The sequence below is a fragment of the Mauremys mutica genome, chromosome 2, assembly GCF_020497125.1.
Source record: "Mauremys mutica isolate MM-2020 ecotype Southern chromosome 2, ASM2049712v1, whole genome shotgun sequence".
NCBI classification, from domain to species: domain Eukaryota; kingdom Metazoa; phylum Chordata; order Testudines; family Geoemydidae; genus Mauremys; species Mauremys mutica.
The window spans coordinates 214,322,803-214,337,081 of record NC_059073.1 but is presented as its reverse complement, the minus strand read 5'-3'; the positions used below and the strand labels follow the sequence as shown (position 1 = coordinate 214,337,081).

The following is a 14,279-nucleotide window of genomic DNA, read 5'->3' as shown; positions in this document are numbered from 1 at the left end:
CTTGCTGCAGATTAAGTTGGTTGCTTCTTGTCCTACCTTCAGTGGACATGCAGAAGAATTGATCACTATCCTCTTTGTAAAAGACATTAATATATTGGAAGACTGTTGTCAGGTCCCCCTCAATCTTCTTTTCTCAACACTAAACATGACCAGTTTTTTTTAACCTTTCTTCATAGGTCAGATTTTCTAAAGTTTCCATTATTTTTGCTGCTCTCCACTGGACTGTCTCCCATTTATCCACATTTCCTAAAGTGTGTCACATGAAACTGGACATAGTACTGCAGCAGAGGACTCAACAGTGCTGAGCAGAGTGGGACAATTACCTCCTGTGTCTGAGGCTATGTCTACACTGGCAGAGTTTTTTCACCGAGAGTTTCATCGCTGATGAGAAAGTGCTGAAAGAAAACCAATGTTGTATGTTCACACTGTCTTCCATTGGGGCAATAGCGTGTTCACACTTGTGGCACTTTCAATGACACCCAGAGCAGTGCACTGTGGGCAGCTATCCCACAGTGCATCTCTCCTGCTTCTGCCGCTAAGTCTTGTGGGAAGGTGGAAGGGGTTGCGGCACATCATGGGTCTGTGCTCAATGCCCCGTGATGCACTGCTTTCCATCCCAGCATTCCCTGTGCTTCCGCCTGCAGTTCACACCATTTTCAATGTCCCTTGTTTTTTGCTTGCCCCACCACATCTATCTGCAGGAATGGATCCCGTACTGCTCTGCTGGCTCTCACTAACTCTTCACAAGTGGCAGTGGAGTTATTCCTGAAATTACAAATGCTATAGCGGGCACAGTTGCCTGACTTCAGGTCTGCCATGGCAAGCAGCTACAACAAGAGATTGATGGTGGTATTCACAGAGCTGCTGACCACAGTTGCTTTTGGGCTGAGGAAACAAGCACTGAGTTTTAGGATTGGATCGTTACGCAGGTCTGGGATGATGAGCAGTGGCTGCAAAACTTTCGGATGTGGATAGCCACTTTCATGGAACTCACCCCAGCCCTGCGGCGCAAGGACACCTGAATGAGAACTGCCCTCTCAGTGGAGAAGTGCATGGAGATTGCAGAATGGAAGCTGGTGACTCCAGACTGCTACAATCGATCGTGAACCAGTTTGGAGTGGGAAAGTTGACCTTTGGGGCTATGTTAATGTAAGTGTGCTGAGTCATTAATTGCATCCTGCTGCAAAAGACCATGACCTTTGGCAACGTGCATGAGATTGTGGATGGCTTTGCAGAAATGGGTTTCCCTAACTGTGAAGGGGCAATAAATGGCATGCTGTAGGGAGCCAGGGTGGCTTCCCTCCGAGCCTGAGGGTAAAAAGCCACTCTCTCAACCTGAGTGGGCGGGGCCAGGCCAAGCTTGCTCCACCCCCGGAAGGGGAGGGGTGGAACAGGAAGTACAAAGGGCGGGGCCCTTAGCTCAGTGAGGGCAGCACCAGGGAGGGAGGCAGATGCAGACTGCACGCTGCTCCCTTCAGACCCTGCTGCCACACCAGGGGAGGCCCTGGATCAGGGGAAACCTGAGCGGGAGGAAGGACTGGGCCTACCAGGACTGCCTGCCGCCAAGTACTCAGACGAACTGGAGGAGCCAGAGCCAGGGGGAGAGCTTGCGCTGCCAGCAGCGGTCTACCCGGAGGAACTGGAGGGATCAGAGGACGCGCAATCGGGTAGGAAGTAGCCCAGGGACAGAACGACACTGCGGTGAGTCTACGTTGCGGACAGATCCCCGCTAACCCAGCGGCGGGACCCTCGTCTCGCCCCTGCCAGGGCCCTGGGCTGGAACGCAGAGGTGTAGGGTGGGCCTGCGTTCCCCTACCCGGCCGGTCCACCTCAGGAACCGGGCCCCGACAGTGCTACAGACTCTTGCTGGCGCTCCCCTGCCTGAGGGGCGTGCTACAGACGCGTGCCGGCGCTCCCCTGCCTGAGGGGCGCGCTACAGACTCTTGCCGGCGCTCCCCTGCCTAAGGGGCGCGCTATAGACTCTTGCCGGCGCTCCCCTGCCTGAGGGGCGCGCTACGGACTCTTGCCGGCGCTCCCCTGCCTGAGGGGCGCGCTACGGACTCTTGCCGGCGCTCCCCTGCCTGAGGGGCGCGCTACGGACTCTTGCCGGCGCTCCCCTGCCTGAGGGGCGCGCTACGGACTCTTGCCGGCGCTCCCCTGCCTGAGGGGCGCGCCGCAGCCGTTTGCCGGTGTTTCCCCTGCCCCGGGTTCCCCCGAGACCGGGCGGGGCTCAAGCCGGCCCGGGGAAAAGTAGCTCACCACCGCCCGAGCGGTGGTAGGCCAGGCGACGCAGTTTACACATGCATATTTCAATTCTGGCACCAGACCACCTTGTGACTGAGTACATTAATTGGAAGGGGTACTTCTCCATGGTTCTGCAGGCACTTGTGGATGACTGTGGGTGTTTCATGGCCATTAACGCAGGCTGGTCCGAAAAGGTTCATGATGCACCTTTAGGAACACTGTCCTGTACAGGAAGCTGCAAGCAGGGACTTTCTTTCCAGACTAGAAGATCACCGTAGGGAAAGTCAAAATGCCCATACTGATCCTGGAAGACCTTGCATACCCCTTAATGCCATGGCTCATAAAGCCGTACACGGGGAACATGGGCAGTAGTAAGAAGTGGTTCAACAACAGACTGAGTAGATGCAGAATGACTGTTGAATGTGAAGGGAAGGGCAAAAAGTTCACTCATGGTTGGACCACTGAGGCAGAATGCCTGTCAGATGAATTTGAGCATCCAAACATCAGGGCTATTAGAGGGGCGCAGCGTGGTGCCATAAGAATCAGGGATCCCTTGAGGCAACACTTCAAAGATGAAAACCAGTAATGTTTGTTGCTATGCTTGGGACTGTAATGTTAATAGTGTCTGCTATGCTAGGAAGCAATTGTAATTGTTTAGGTCTGTGATTCAATGTAATGATGTAATAAAACTTCCTGTTGACTTGTTGAAGCCATAAAGTATCATTGCTTTCAAAGAAACAAATAAAGGTTGCTTACAAATAAGTAGGGCAGCAGAGTTGAAACCGCTGACCACAGTGGTCAGGACGGGCACTGTGGGACACCTCCCAGATGCCAATAACAGTGCTAAAATCAACCAGAGTATCTAAACTGGCACTGCGGTGCTGAAGCTTCAGCACAAAAAAATCTTATGGTTCTCATTGGGGTGGTTTTTTTGCAGCACTGCAACTGAGGAGTTTCTCTGCAAAAAGTGGCTTTGCAGTGTGTACACCTCTGTGGTTTCAGCGCAAAAAGCTGCTTTTAGTGCAAAAACTTGCCAGTTTAGACAAGGCCTTACATATGACACATCAGTTAATACACTCCAGAATGATATCAACTTTTTTGACAACTGCCTCACATTGCTGAGTCATGCAATTTGTGAGCCACTATAACCCCCAGATCCTTTTTCTATAGCACTGCTGACTACCCAGTTATTCCCCATGTAGTTGTGCATTCAATTTTGCCTTTCTAAGTGTAGTATTTTGCATGTGTCTTTATTAAATATCATTGTGTTGATTTCAGACCAATTCTCTAATTTTTCAAGGTCATTTTGTATTCTAATCCTGTCCTCCAAAGTGCTTGCAACTAGGCCTGTCAGGTGATTAAAAAATTAATCTTGATTAATCACGCGATTAATTGCACTGTTAATAATAGAATACCATTGAAATAGTTTTGGATGTTTTCTACATTTTCAAATATATTGATTTCAATTACAACACAGAATACAAAGTGTACAGTGCTCATTTTATATTTATTTTTATTGCAAATATTTGCACTGTAAAAAACGAAAGAAATAGTATTTTTCAATTCACCTAGCACAAGCACTGTAATGCAATCTCTTTATCATGAAAGTTGAACTTACAAATGTAGAATTATGTACAAAAAAACCCTACATTCAAAAATTTAAAAAATGTAAAAATTTAGAGCCTACAAATCCAGTCAGTCCTACTGCTTGTTCAGCCAATCGCTCAAACAAGTTTGTATACATTTGCAGAAGATAATGGTGCCTGCTTCTTGTTTACAATGTCTCCTGAAAGTGAGAATAGGTGTTCGCATGGCACTGTTGTAGCCAGTGTTGCAAGATATTTACATGCCAGGTGCACTAAAGATTCATTTGTCCCTTGATGCTTCAACCACCAATCCAGAGGACATGCATCCGTGCTGATGATGGGTTCTCCTCGATAACAATCCAAAGCAGTGTGGACCAACATAAGTTCATTTTAATCATCTGAGTCAGATGCCACCAGCAGAAGGTTAATTTTCTTTTTTGGCAGTTTGCATTCTGTAGTTTCCACTTCAGAGTGTTGCTCTTTTAAGACTTCTGAAAGCATGCTCCACACCTTGTCCCGATCAGATTTTGGAAGGCAATTCAGATTTTTAAATCTTGGGTCAAGTGCTGTAGCTGTCTTTAGAAATCTCACATTGGTACCTTCTTTGCATTTTGTCAAATCTGCAGTGAAAGTGTTCTTAAAATGAACAACATGTGCTGGGTCATCATCCAAGACGGCTATAATATGAAATATATGGCAGAATGCAGGTAAAACAGAACAGGAGACACACAATTCTCCCCCCAAGGAGTTCAGTCACAAATTTAATTAATGCATTATTTTTTTAATGAGCATCATCAGCATGGAAGTATGTCCTCTGGAACAATGGCCAAAACATGAAGAGGCATATGAATTTTTAAACACATCTGGCACATAAATAGCTTGCGACACCAGCTACAACTGTGCCATGCAAACACCTGTTCTCACTTTCAGGTGACATTGTAATTAAGAAGTGGGCAGCATTATCTCCCGTAAATGTAAACAAACGTGGGCGTTTCATGACGTTTCATGGCGTTTCAGCCAATCTTAGAGATTGGCTGAACAAGAAGTAGGACTGAGTGGACTTGTAGGCACTAAAGTTTTACATTGTTTTGTTTTTGAGTGCAGTTATGTAACAAAAAAAATCTATATTTGTAAGCTGCACTTTCATGATAAAGAGATTGCACTACACTACTTGTATGAGATGAATTGAAAAATACTATTTCTTTTGGTTATTCTTTTTATAGTGCAAATATTTGTAATAAAAAAAACCAAAGTGAGCACTGTACACTTTGTATTCTGTGTTGTAATTGAAACTCATATTTGAAAATGTAGAAAAACATCCAAAAATATTTAATAAATTACAATTGGTATTCTATTGTTTAACAGTGCGATTAATCATGATTCATTGTTTTAATTGTGATTAATTTTTTCGAGTTAATCATGTGCGTTTACTGCAATTAATTGACAGCCCTACTTGCAACCCCTCCCAGCTTGATGTCATAAGTATGCTCTCCACTCTGTTATCAAAGTCATTAATGAAAATATTGAGTAGTATCTGACCTCTGTGAGACTCCACTAGTTACATCATGTAGTATGAAGAAAGGATTTCAGATGTTAAGAATAACTGGGCTAGCATCTTTGCAATGTATTAGTTTCTGGTAAAATTTGCATGAGGTTCTGTGACACTAAGGGCTAGTCTACACTTACCAGCCGGGTCGACACGGTGAGTTCGACTTCTCGGAGTTCGAACTATCGCGTCTAATCTGGACGCGATAGTTCGAACTCCGGAAGCGCCGCGGTCGACTCCGGTACTCCACCACTGCAAAAGGCGGTGGCGGAGTCGACCTTGGAGCCGCGGACTTCAATTCCGCAGAGTCTGGACGGGTGAGTAGTTTGAACTAGGGTACTTCGAATTCAGCTACGCTATTCACGTAGCTGAATTTGCGTACCCTAGTTTGACCCCGCTTCTTAGTGTGGACCAGCCCTAAGACAATGGGTAAAGCCACTGATGTCAACACATGTAGGATCCGTTTGTTGTCTGCAGTGAATAGCTATATGTGAGGCAACATCAGGTGATCCAAACATCACCAGCCCTACCAGCTGCTTGTTTTGAATGTTCTCAACAATGTGCATTTGAGGAATACCTGGGGCAAATCATTTTTGGTGCAGCGAGCTGCTGCTACTGCACAGGGGTAGTAGTGGAAGTGCTTAAGGGCTAGTATAAACACAAAAGTTCTACTGCTTTAATGATACTGGTGTATTTAAAGTGCTTCAAGCCCCTTAGCATGGATGCAGTTATAAGGGTATTACTTATTCCGGTAAAAGAAATGGAATAAAGCATCTTTATACTGATAGAACTTCATCCACACTAGGGGTTGCATTGATTTATCTATTTCTGTAGAAAAATCACAGCCCTAATTGAAATAGTTAAATCGGTACAAACACTGTGCCTAGACCTTGACAGCTGAGAAAGCTCATCCATTGCCCTGTTAGCCATAGATAGGCAATGGCTCAGCAAAATGCAGCCCCTAAATTGGTCTTCCTCACCCAGAAATCTACAGACCACATCACCTCCCTCTTCACCACATCTCGTTTAAACTTCTTGCCTTCACTTTCCACACCCTCTATAGCAGTGATGAGCTGCCAAAATATTAACAACCGGTTCCCTCCTCCTCACCCCATGAGGGGGTCATGCCCCCCTCGGGGACTCCTGCCCCATCCAACCCCCCCATGTTCCTTGACAGCCCCCCCCGGGACCCGTGCCCTATCCACCCCCCTTCCCTGTCCCCTGACTGCCCCTTGCCACCCCATCCAACCCCTTCTCTCATGCCTGATGGCACCCCGGGACCCCTACACCCCATCCAACCACCCCTTCTCTCTGTCCCCGGACTGTCCCTGGAATCCCTACCCCTAACTGCCCCCCACCACCCCATCCAACCCCTGCTCCTTTCTGACTGCCCCCCCGGGACCCTTACCCTCATTCAATCCCCCTGTTCCCTGCCCTCTGACCTCTCCGACACTAATCCACCCCCCCCAAGTCCCCTGCCCTCTTCCAACACCTGCTCCCTGCCCCCTTACCACGCTGCCTGGAGGTGGGGGCCGAGCTGGGCTGGGGCTGGGACTGGAGCCACCCGGCTGACATCGGTGCCAGACCCGGGGGACGGGCAGGAGCCACGCCGCCCCACCAGACCCGGGGGCTGGGCAGGAGCCGTGCCGCGCTGCCTGGCGAGGTCGCAGCTGGACCCGGGGGACAGGAGCCGCGCCGCCCGGCCCCAGGGTCCGGCCGCGACCTCGCCGGGTGGCGCGGCACCTGGAGCCCTCCTCCCGCTGGCGCCCCCACACCCTGGCCCCAGCTCACCTGGTGGAAGCCTTCTCAGCCCTCCCAGGCTTCCCACACAAACAGCTGATTCGCGGGAAGCTGGGGAGGGGGAGGAGAAGCCGGAGGAGCTTCCGAAGAGGAGGCAGAGGCGGAGTAAGGTGAGCTGGGGCCGGGGGAAGGGTAGAGAGCTGCTAGAGCTTTTGTTAAATTTAAAAGCCCTTTTGGAACTAGTTGTTCCTCCAGGAACAACCGGTTCTAAACGGGCTTCTAAATTTAACAACCAGTTCTCGCGAACCGGTGCGAACCGGCTGCAGCTCACCACTGCTCTATAGCCAACCTTGTCTTTTATCATGGCCCCCCCCGGCTCCTCAGCTCTAGCCTCAATCCCTGTTTGTCCTTCTCTCTCACATGTATCTGTCTTCTTTCACACTGCTGCCCATGCCTGGAATGTCCTGCCGTTTCTGGTCCACCAAACCACTCCCCTCTTCTCACACAAATCAGCATCTCAGACCCATTTTTTGGCAATGCTCACAAGAAGTGAGTCAATAATAATGGCTATTATTCTTTTAATTTATGTATTAACTGAACCATCAAGATGAGCACATCACTGCGCGGCAGAAACACGTGTTCTTCCTGCTATAACTCTAGTCTTTCCTCACCTCATTCCCACATTATGGTTTCTCACCTCAACTTCTCAAACCTCTTCTAAGATTAGAGCGTAAACTCTCAGGGACCATTTGAACTGTAAAGCACCCGGCACAGCTCTGGGTACTGTAAGAGTGAAAGTGCCTCACTTTTAGTAACCAACTGTCATAAATACAGTGCCAGTAATGGCAGAGGGTGATTTTGTTCTTGGGTGAGACTGGCATGGCTCAATTGGAATAGCAGCCTTTGGAAACCAATGGAAGCCAGGCAACAGCTCAAAGCAAACATTTCTGTTGTTTTCTAGTTGATTGCTGCAGTGGCAAGCTGATTCAGGGTATATTTAGCCACGGACTGGTAAACCTCATCTAAAGAAAGTTGTCTAATTTTATCTTTTTGTTTTAATCTCTCCCCAGTTGCTGCCAAGAAAGAGCCTGGGGATGTTCTACAGTATCCAAGTGAGAGATGCCTTAGAAATACCATTGCTAGACAGTGTAGCTAAGAGTTTATGAGGTAATTGTCCTTGAGGTCAGAGACAGACTTGAAAATATCTGCTGTCATGACCACAATTTTCTTTTTGTGACAAAACAAATCTTCTCTAGATCATTGTGTAGGAAGAAGAGGGTTAAGAGTCTTTCTACAAAGACAACCCCTTTTTGCAGCAACTGTTCTCATTTTGTGGTCAGCACTAGCGTTCAGTTACTCTAGGTGGGTGCCATTACAATTCTAGGGACAGAATCTCAGCACATGGCTAGATCCTCAACTTGTGTAAATGGATGTAGCTCCAGTAATTACAATGAGCTCAACTGACTTACAGCAGCTGAGGATCAGCAGCTGACCTCTAATGTTTACCTCCCTGAAAAATTTACTTTGGAATACTTTAGCATTTGCAGTATTATAATAATAAATGGAAATACACCTATCTCATAGAGATGGAAGGAACCTTGAAAGGTCATTGAGTCCAGCCCCCTGCCTTTACTAGCAGGACTAAGTACTGTCCCTGACATTTTTTTTTGCCTCAGATCATTGAACTCACAATGCTGGGTTTAACAGGCCAGTGCTCAAACCACTGAGCTATCCCTCCCCCAAGTTCCTTGTAATTAAAGTGGGAGTACACCAAATACCATGGTATTCTCAGCTGCTGCTTGTTCTTCCCACCTCTAAACATTTTTGGATTTCTTACTGTAACTTTCTCCTCCCTGATCTCTTCACATCTCACCACTCGCCAACCCCAGTCTATCCAAAATGCAACTGCTAGAGTCATCTTCCTCCCCTGGCACTCTGCAACTATTTGAGTAGTATCCTCTCTTAACACAGCAGGTTCATGCTTTTTATCCTGATCTTCCAGTCCTGCATAATTTCACCCCACCGTACAGCTCTGCCCTCATTTATTCCCACTCTCCCTTGTATTTCCTCTGCTTACTGCCATCACCTCTTCCCACTAGTCCTTTATCATCTTCTTTGTCGATCTTCAGCTTTATGCCTTATTTCACACTGCCACCTAGAAACAACTAATCTCCTGTGTCTTATTTCAAATACCCTTTCTCTCTTCCTTCAGACCCAGTTCTTCCATTAAATCTTTCTACTCTTATCTCCTACCAGCCTCCAGCCTATCTCATCTGTACCCTGTGGGTTCTGGTTTTTAGTTTAGTTTTGATGATGGTGGGTGTTGTCTGTGTTAGATTATAAGATCTTGGGAAGGGGAGCGTTCTGAAACCAGAATGGCCCAGTAGATAGCACCATGCACTGTGGAAATAGGAAACGAGGTTTCTGCTCTTGGCTCTGCCATTGACATATGGTGTGATCTTTAGCAAATCACTTCACTTCTGTGCCTGTTTCCACTTTGTCCATCTTATCTGTTCAAATTGTAGGGTTTTGGGACAGTTTTTCAGTATGTGTTTGTGCAGCGCATACCAGCAATCTCCACTTGGGCCTCTGGATGTTACCATCATACAAACTAATACTACTTCTTCCGGCTCTACCTCTCACTTGCCCACTTAGGCAAGACATTTCATCTCTGTGCTCACAGTAAAACAGAGAAAATGATACTTACCCACCTTTGAGATCTGTGGATGAACAGAGTGTGTTTATTTGGTTTGTAAAGTCCCATACATCTTTACAGCACTATATAAAACAATCATAATTTGAAGCCAATCCTGATTCCAGGTGGACCAGTATTTTGTCCCAAACCACATGGACTGCATGCACCAAGATGTACTCAAACAAATAAGCAAATCTCTCAGCTTTAAATAAAACTGAGTTTTCAAAAGTAGTTGAAGAGATGTGTAGGTGTGTGTGATTTCATTTCTCATTGAAACAAGTTTGTACATCACTAATAGACAGGTGCGTAAAAACAGTACTTGGCTAGATCTAGCATGTTGGCTGATATCAGTTACAAGATAGAAACCAAATATATTTTTTGGAAATTACATGCCAGGTCTTCAACTGCTCTAAATTGGTGTAATTCCATTGACTTCAACAGCGCTATACCAATTTACACCTGCAGTACATTGGCACTACTTGTCCCTGGCATAGGTTTTAAGGGGGTCTTAGTTTCTATTATGGGGGTGGCAATAGAGGTTTGTTTTTTTGCTAAAGACAAGGGAGTCAATTGTGCAACCCTTGCACACACTGGAGAGCACCTGCTCACATGCATAGACCTAGTCACTTCAGAGAGTGTGAGGTTGATACCTTCTCGCAGAAACTATTTATAAACCCTTTCATGTTCATCTTTTCCTGTTTACACGTCTATCTTATACTAGCTCTTCAACTAGCAGTTTTGCCTCCATACTTATTCTGTAGCTGCTGGGAGTTTATACATCACAAACGCTCATCATTCTCCACCACCAAGGAAAAAGACCATTTGGACACATCTGTGACCAAGGGAGGAAGACGACACAGTAGAAGAGATACCAAACAAAGTCCTGCCTCCTTAGTCAAAGGTAAAATCCATCTATATTAAATATACTGTCATCTTAACTGTAGCTAACTAACTATAGTTGACAAGGGGGAGACACACCTTGAGAGATACTTGTCTCTAGGTAATCTAAAAAGCGATGCGTTTTCTACCTTGATTGTTAGGCCAACTGAGGTGGAGAAGGGAGAAGAGATTCTCTATGGAAAACAGTGAATTTTGGAAGTCATAAAGATGAGAAGAGGGTATCAGCAGCATAACAATAGCCTAAACTTCAGAGATGCTGAGCAGCTGTATCTCCTATTCATTTTAGTAAAATTGGTCTTGTATTATATGGATGTAAATGAGATCAGAATCAGATTACTTATATTTATATCTTTCACATGGCATATATGTATTCTACATAAATCTGTTGCTTTATAAATATTAAACATAATTATAGAATGAGATGTTAATTATGTTGGAATTATAGCAGAGACTTAGGTTAGACGACAAATTCATTCCTTATTCTTTTTAACTAAAGATCTTTGCATGAAAATAGATCTTTATTTTTTGGAAAGAGATTCTCTGTACATAACATGCTGATTGACTGCTATGGGACACCACATGAAAGGTGTGCACTGCTTTATCTAACCAGTTTAGTTATAATGGCATAATTTTGTGTTTAGACAAGCCTTTACACTGATCGGGACCTTATTCTTCAAGCAGACACATTGTTTTCATTCAGCTGGAGTAACAATGGCAAAATGCGGTCTTCTGCAACCCTTCTATACCCATAATCAATTTTCTCTTTTTTGTGCACAGGTCTTAAAGATGACTCTTACAAGCCCTTTCCCAAACACCACAGAATATGACTACGTGTATGATGAAGGTACCTCTCCTTGCAGTGAAGGCAATTGTTTCAGCAGGTTTAAATCACTGTTTCTTCCAATAGTTTACTGCCTGGTGTTTGTCTTCTGCCTAGTGGGAAATGCCTTGGTCATATGTGTACTTTTGACCAGGAAGAAAGTCACCACCATGACCGATGTGTGCTTGTTCAACCTTGCAATCTCTGACCTGCTCTTTGTTGTCCCCCTCCCATTTCAAGCTCACTATGCTTCAGAAGAATGGACTTTCGGAAATGCAGCGTGTAAAATGATGGCTGGCATTTATTACATAGGCTTTTACAGTAGCATTTTCTTTATAACCCTCATGAGCATAGACAGGTACATAGCAATCGTTCATGCTGTCTATGCGATGAGAGTTCGAACAGCCACCTGTGGCAAAATTATAAGCCTACTCCTGTGGATGACGGCTGGTTTGGCTGCCATACCAAATATGGTGTTTAACCAAGAAGTGGAAATTGAACAGTCTCTCGAGTGTGTCCCCAAATATCCTCCAGGCCAAGAGACCTGGCGATATTTCATTCAGTTTGAAGTCAACATCTTGGGCCTTTTGATCCCACTCAGCATCCTCATTTACTGCTACTCCCACATCCTAAAAAATCTGCAGAGCTGCAAAAACCGGAACAAGATCAAAGCCATCAAGCTGATTTTCATCATCGTGGTCATCTTTTTCCTTTTCTGGGCTCCCTTCAACATTGTGCTTTTTCTAGACTCTCTGCAGAACTTGCACATCATCAACGACTGCAAGATGAGCCAAAGGCTTGTGCTGGCCCTGCAGCTGACTGAATCAATCTCCTTCATCCACTGCTGCCTGAATCCAGTGATCTATGCTTTTGCTGGCAAGATGTTTAAATCTCACCTTAAAAAAAATATTCCAAACCTGCATCCGTCGCATTTCTAGTAGCAATTCAGCCAATCATTCTCACTCCTTCCCCACTCAAGTATTAGGCTATTCTTATAGTGACAGAGTTCTGTAAGCTTTCCCACTCCCTGCCCAAGCATACATTCTAACTGTGTTCATTTAAATACAGCGATTGCCCTATAAAACGTACTAGCATCGACTTAGCCCAGTGTGCTACCTCCACGGTTTATTTTTTAGGGACAGAGGAAAGTTGGTCCTGGATTTTGACTTCCACTCCTTCAAAAATTGCAGCAATTCCTCCAAACACATGGTGTGAAAAAAATCCATCTACCAACATGCAGAGATCCTATCTAGAAACCCACAGATCAGCAGAACATGCCATCGCCAACATGGTCTGACACCTTTGTGGACAATAGAAGCCTGCAGTGAATGAAGAGGACATAGAATTGCAAGATTCTTAATGTAAATATTTCCATATTACTATGCATTGCATATGCTCAGTGCCTCTTCTTCCTCATAGTATTTTTCTGTATTAAATGTGTATTTTTCTTGATTAAAGCAAAATGACATCTTTGTATAACTGGCTTCCTAACAGTTTCCATAGTTTAAAAATCTGGGGGAGGTTTACATAGACAAGCATTAAAACACAAACCGGGCTCGGGCGGGGGACATCTATTGAGTTCTGACTTAATTTTAAATGTGTGTGATGGCTTCTTTTAAAGTTTCCTAGCAAAACATTCCCTCCTGATTGGCTGCTTTCTTTCTTGATGATAATTATTCAGTGTAGCCATTGTGTAATTTTAGGAGACTACAGTTTACCTATATATATATAAGCTATTGAGCTCTTGAGCTAAGAAGTCAAATGAATCATTGCACATTTCACTGGCTGGCTGTGCACACAAATCATCTACAGTTTTTCAGTATATGGCCTGACTCACCCTTCAGTTACTCCAGTTTGACACAGATGTAACTCTCAGTTTCAATGCCATTATGACTGCATAACACTGAAGTAAGTTAGGAGTGAAATCACATTCTTGTATGGAAACCTCTGAGGGCAGAATTTTTTCTTATGTTAGTTTGGTGCATAACCTTTCTAAAATGTAGAGTGCTCTGCTGTCCTGTGCTATTGGCCCAATCCAAAACTCACTGAAGTGTGGAGGAGTCTTCCCCATGACTTTTATGGGGACTGGATTAGACCTTATGACTCCTGTATGTTCCTCCATTCCCAGTAGACGTAGCCTGGCAATATATGTTACCATAATTCCTGAAGACAAACTAAATTGAAGTATGATGCACAGGAATCTTTCATCAAAAAAAGACCTCTCAAATTCCCTTCTAAGCAAGTCTTTTCTCAAAACCCCAATAATGATTCATGGAAATAAAATTACATTTATGTTCATTTAAGGTTGCTGTAAGCAAATTTTTAAACAGAAACACGTCTTAAAATCTAGAAAATATACAGGTGGGGAATTGTCAAATAATTGACAGTCAAGAAATATTCCAATCTTTTTCAGCAACTCTACTTTCCATGTTTAAAATATCATTACAATTACTGTAATGTTACCAATTAATGACCTGAAATATATTTCTAACTATAATTCTGTCTTCTTGTTGTCATTTCTGATGTCTCTACAAAGAGCAGATATATACTGTGATTTATTTACAGTACTTCCATTTCTCCAAAGACTTTACGTAGTTAGAAATTGTGAAGCAGTCTATTTACATATTCATATTTTCCACTCTATTCTCCATGTTTAGTCAGAGTTTAGGTTGGAAATATATTCTGTATATGCTCCTCAGATGGACTACATCTCTCATGATACACCGCAATCATATGACTCCCATGATG

The 14,279-nt window shown here is 44.6% G+C and overlaps 1 protein-coding gene across 1 annotated transcript; it reads left to right on the top strand.

Moving 5' to 3' along the window:
• The first annotated feature begins 1,442 nt into the window (after positions 1 to 1,442).
• LOC123364607 (C-C chemokine receptor type 8-like) lies at positions 1,443 to 12,725 on the top strand. The gene is made up of 4 exons (XM_045006853.1): positions 1,443 to 1,701; positions 8,187 to 8,283; positions 10,573 to 10,712; positions 11,489 to 12,725. The coding sequence occupies exon 4, from the start codon at positions 11,498 to 11,500 to the stop codon at positions 12,467 to 12,469; it is 972 nt and encodes a 323-aa protein (XP_044862788.1). The 5' UTR covers positions 1,443 to 1,701; positions 8,187 to 8,283; positions 10,573 to 10,712; positions 11,489 to 11,497; the 3' UTR covers positions 12,470 to 12,725.
• The last annotated feature ends 1,554 nt before the right edge of the window (positions 12,726 to 14,279 follow it).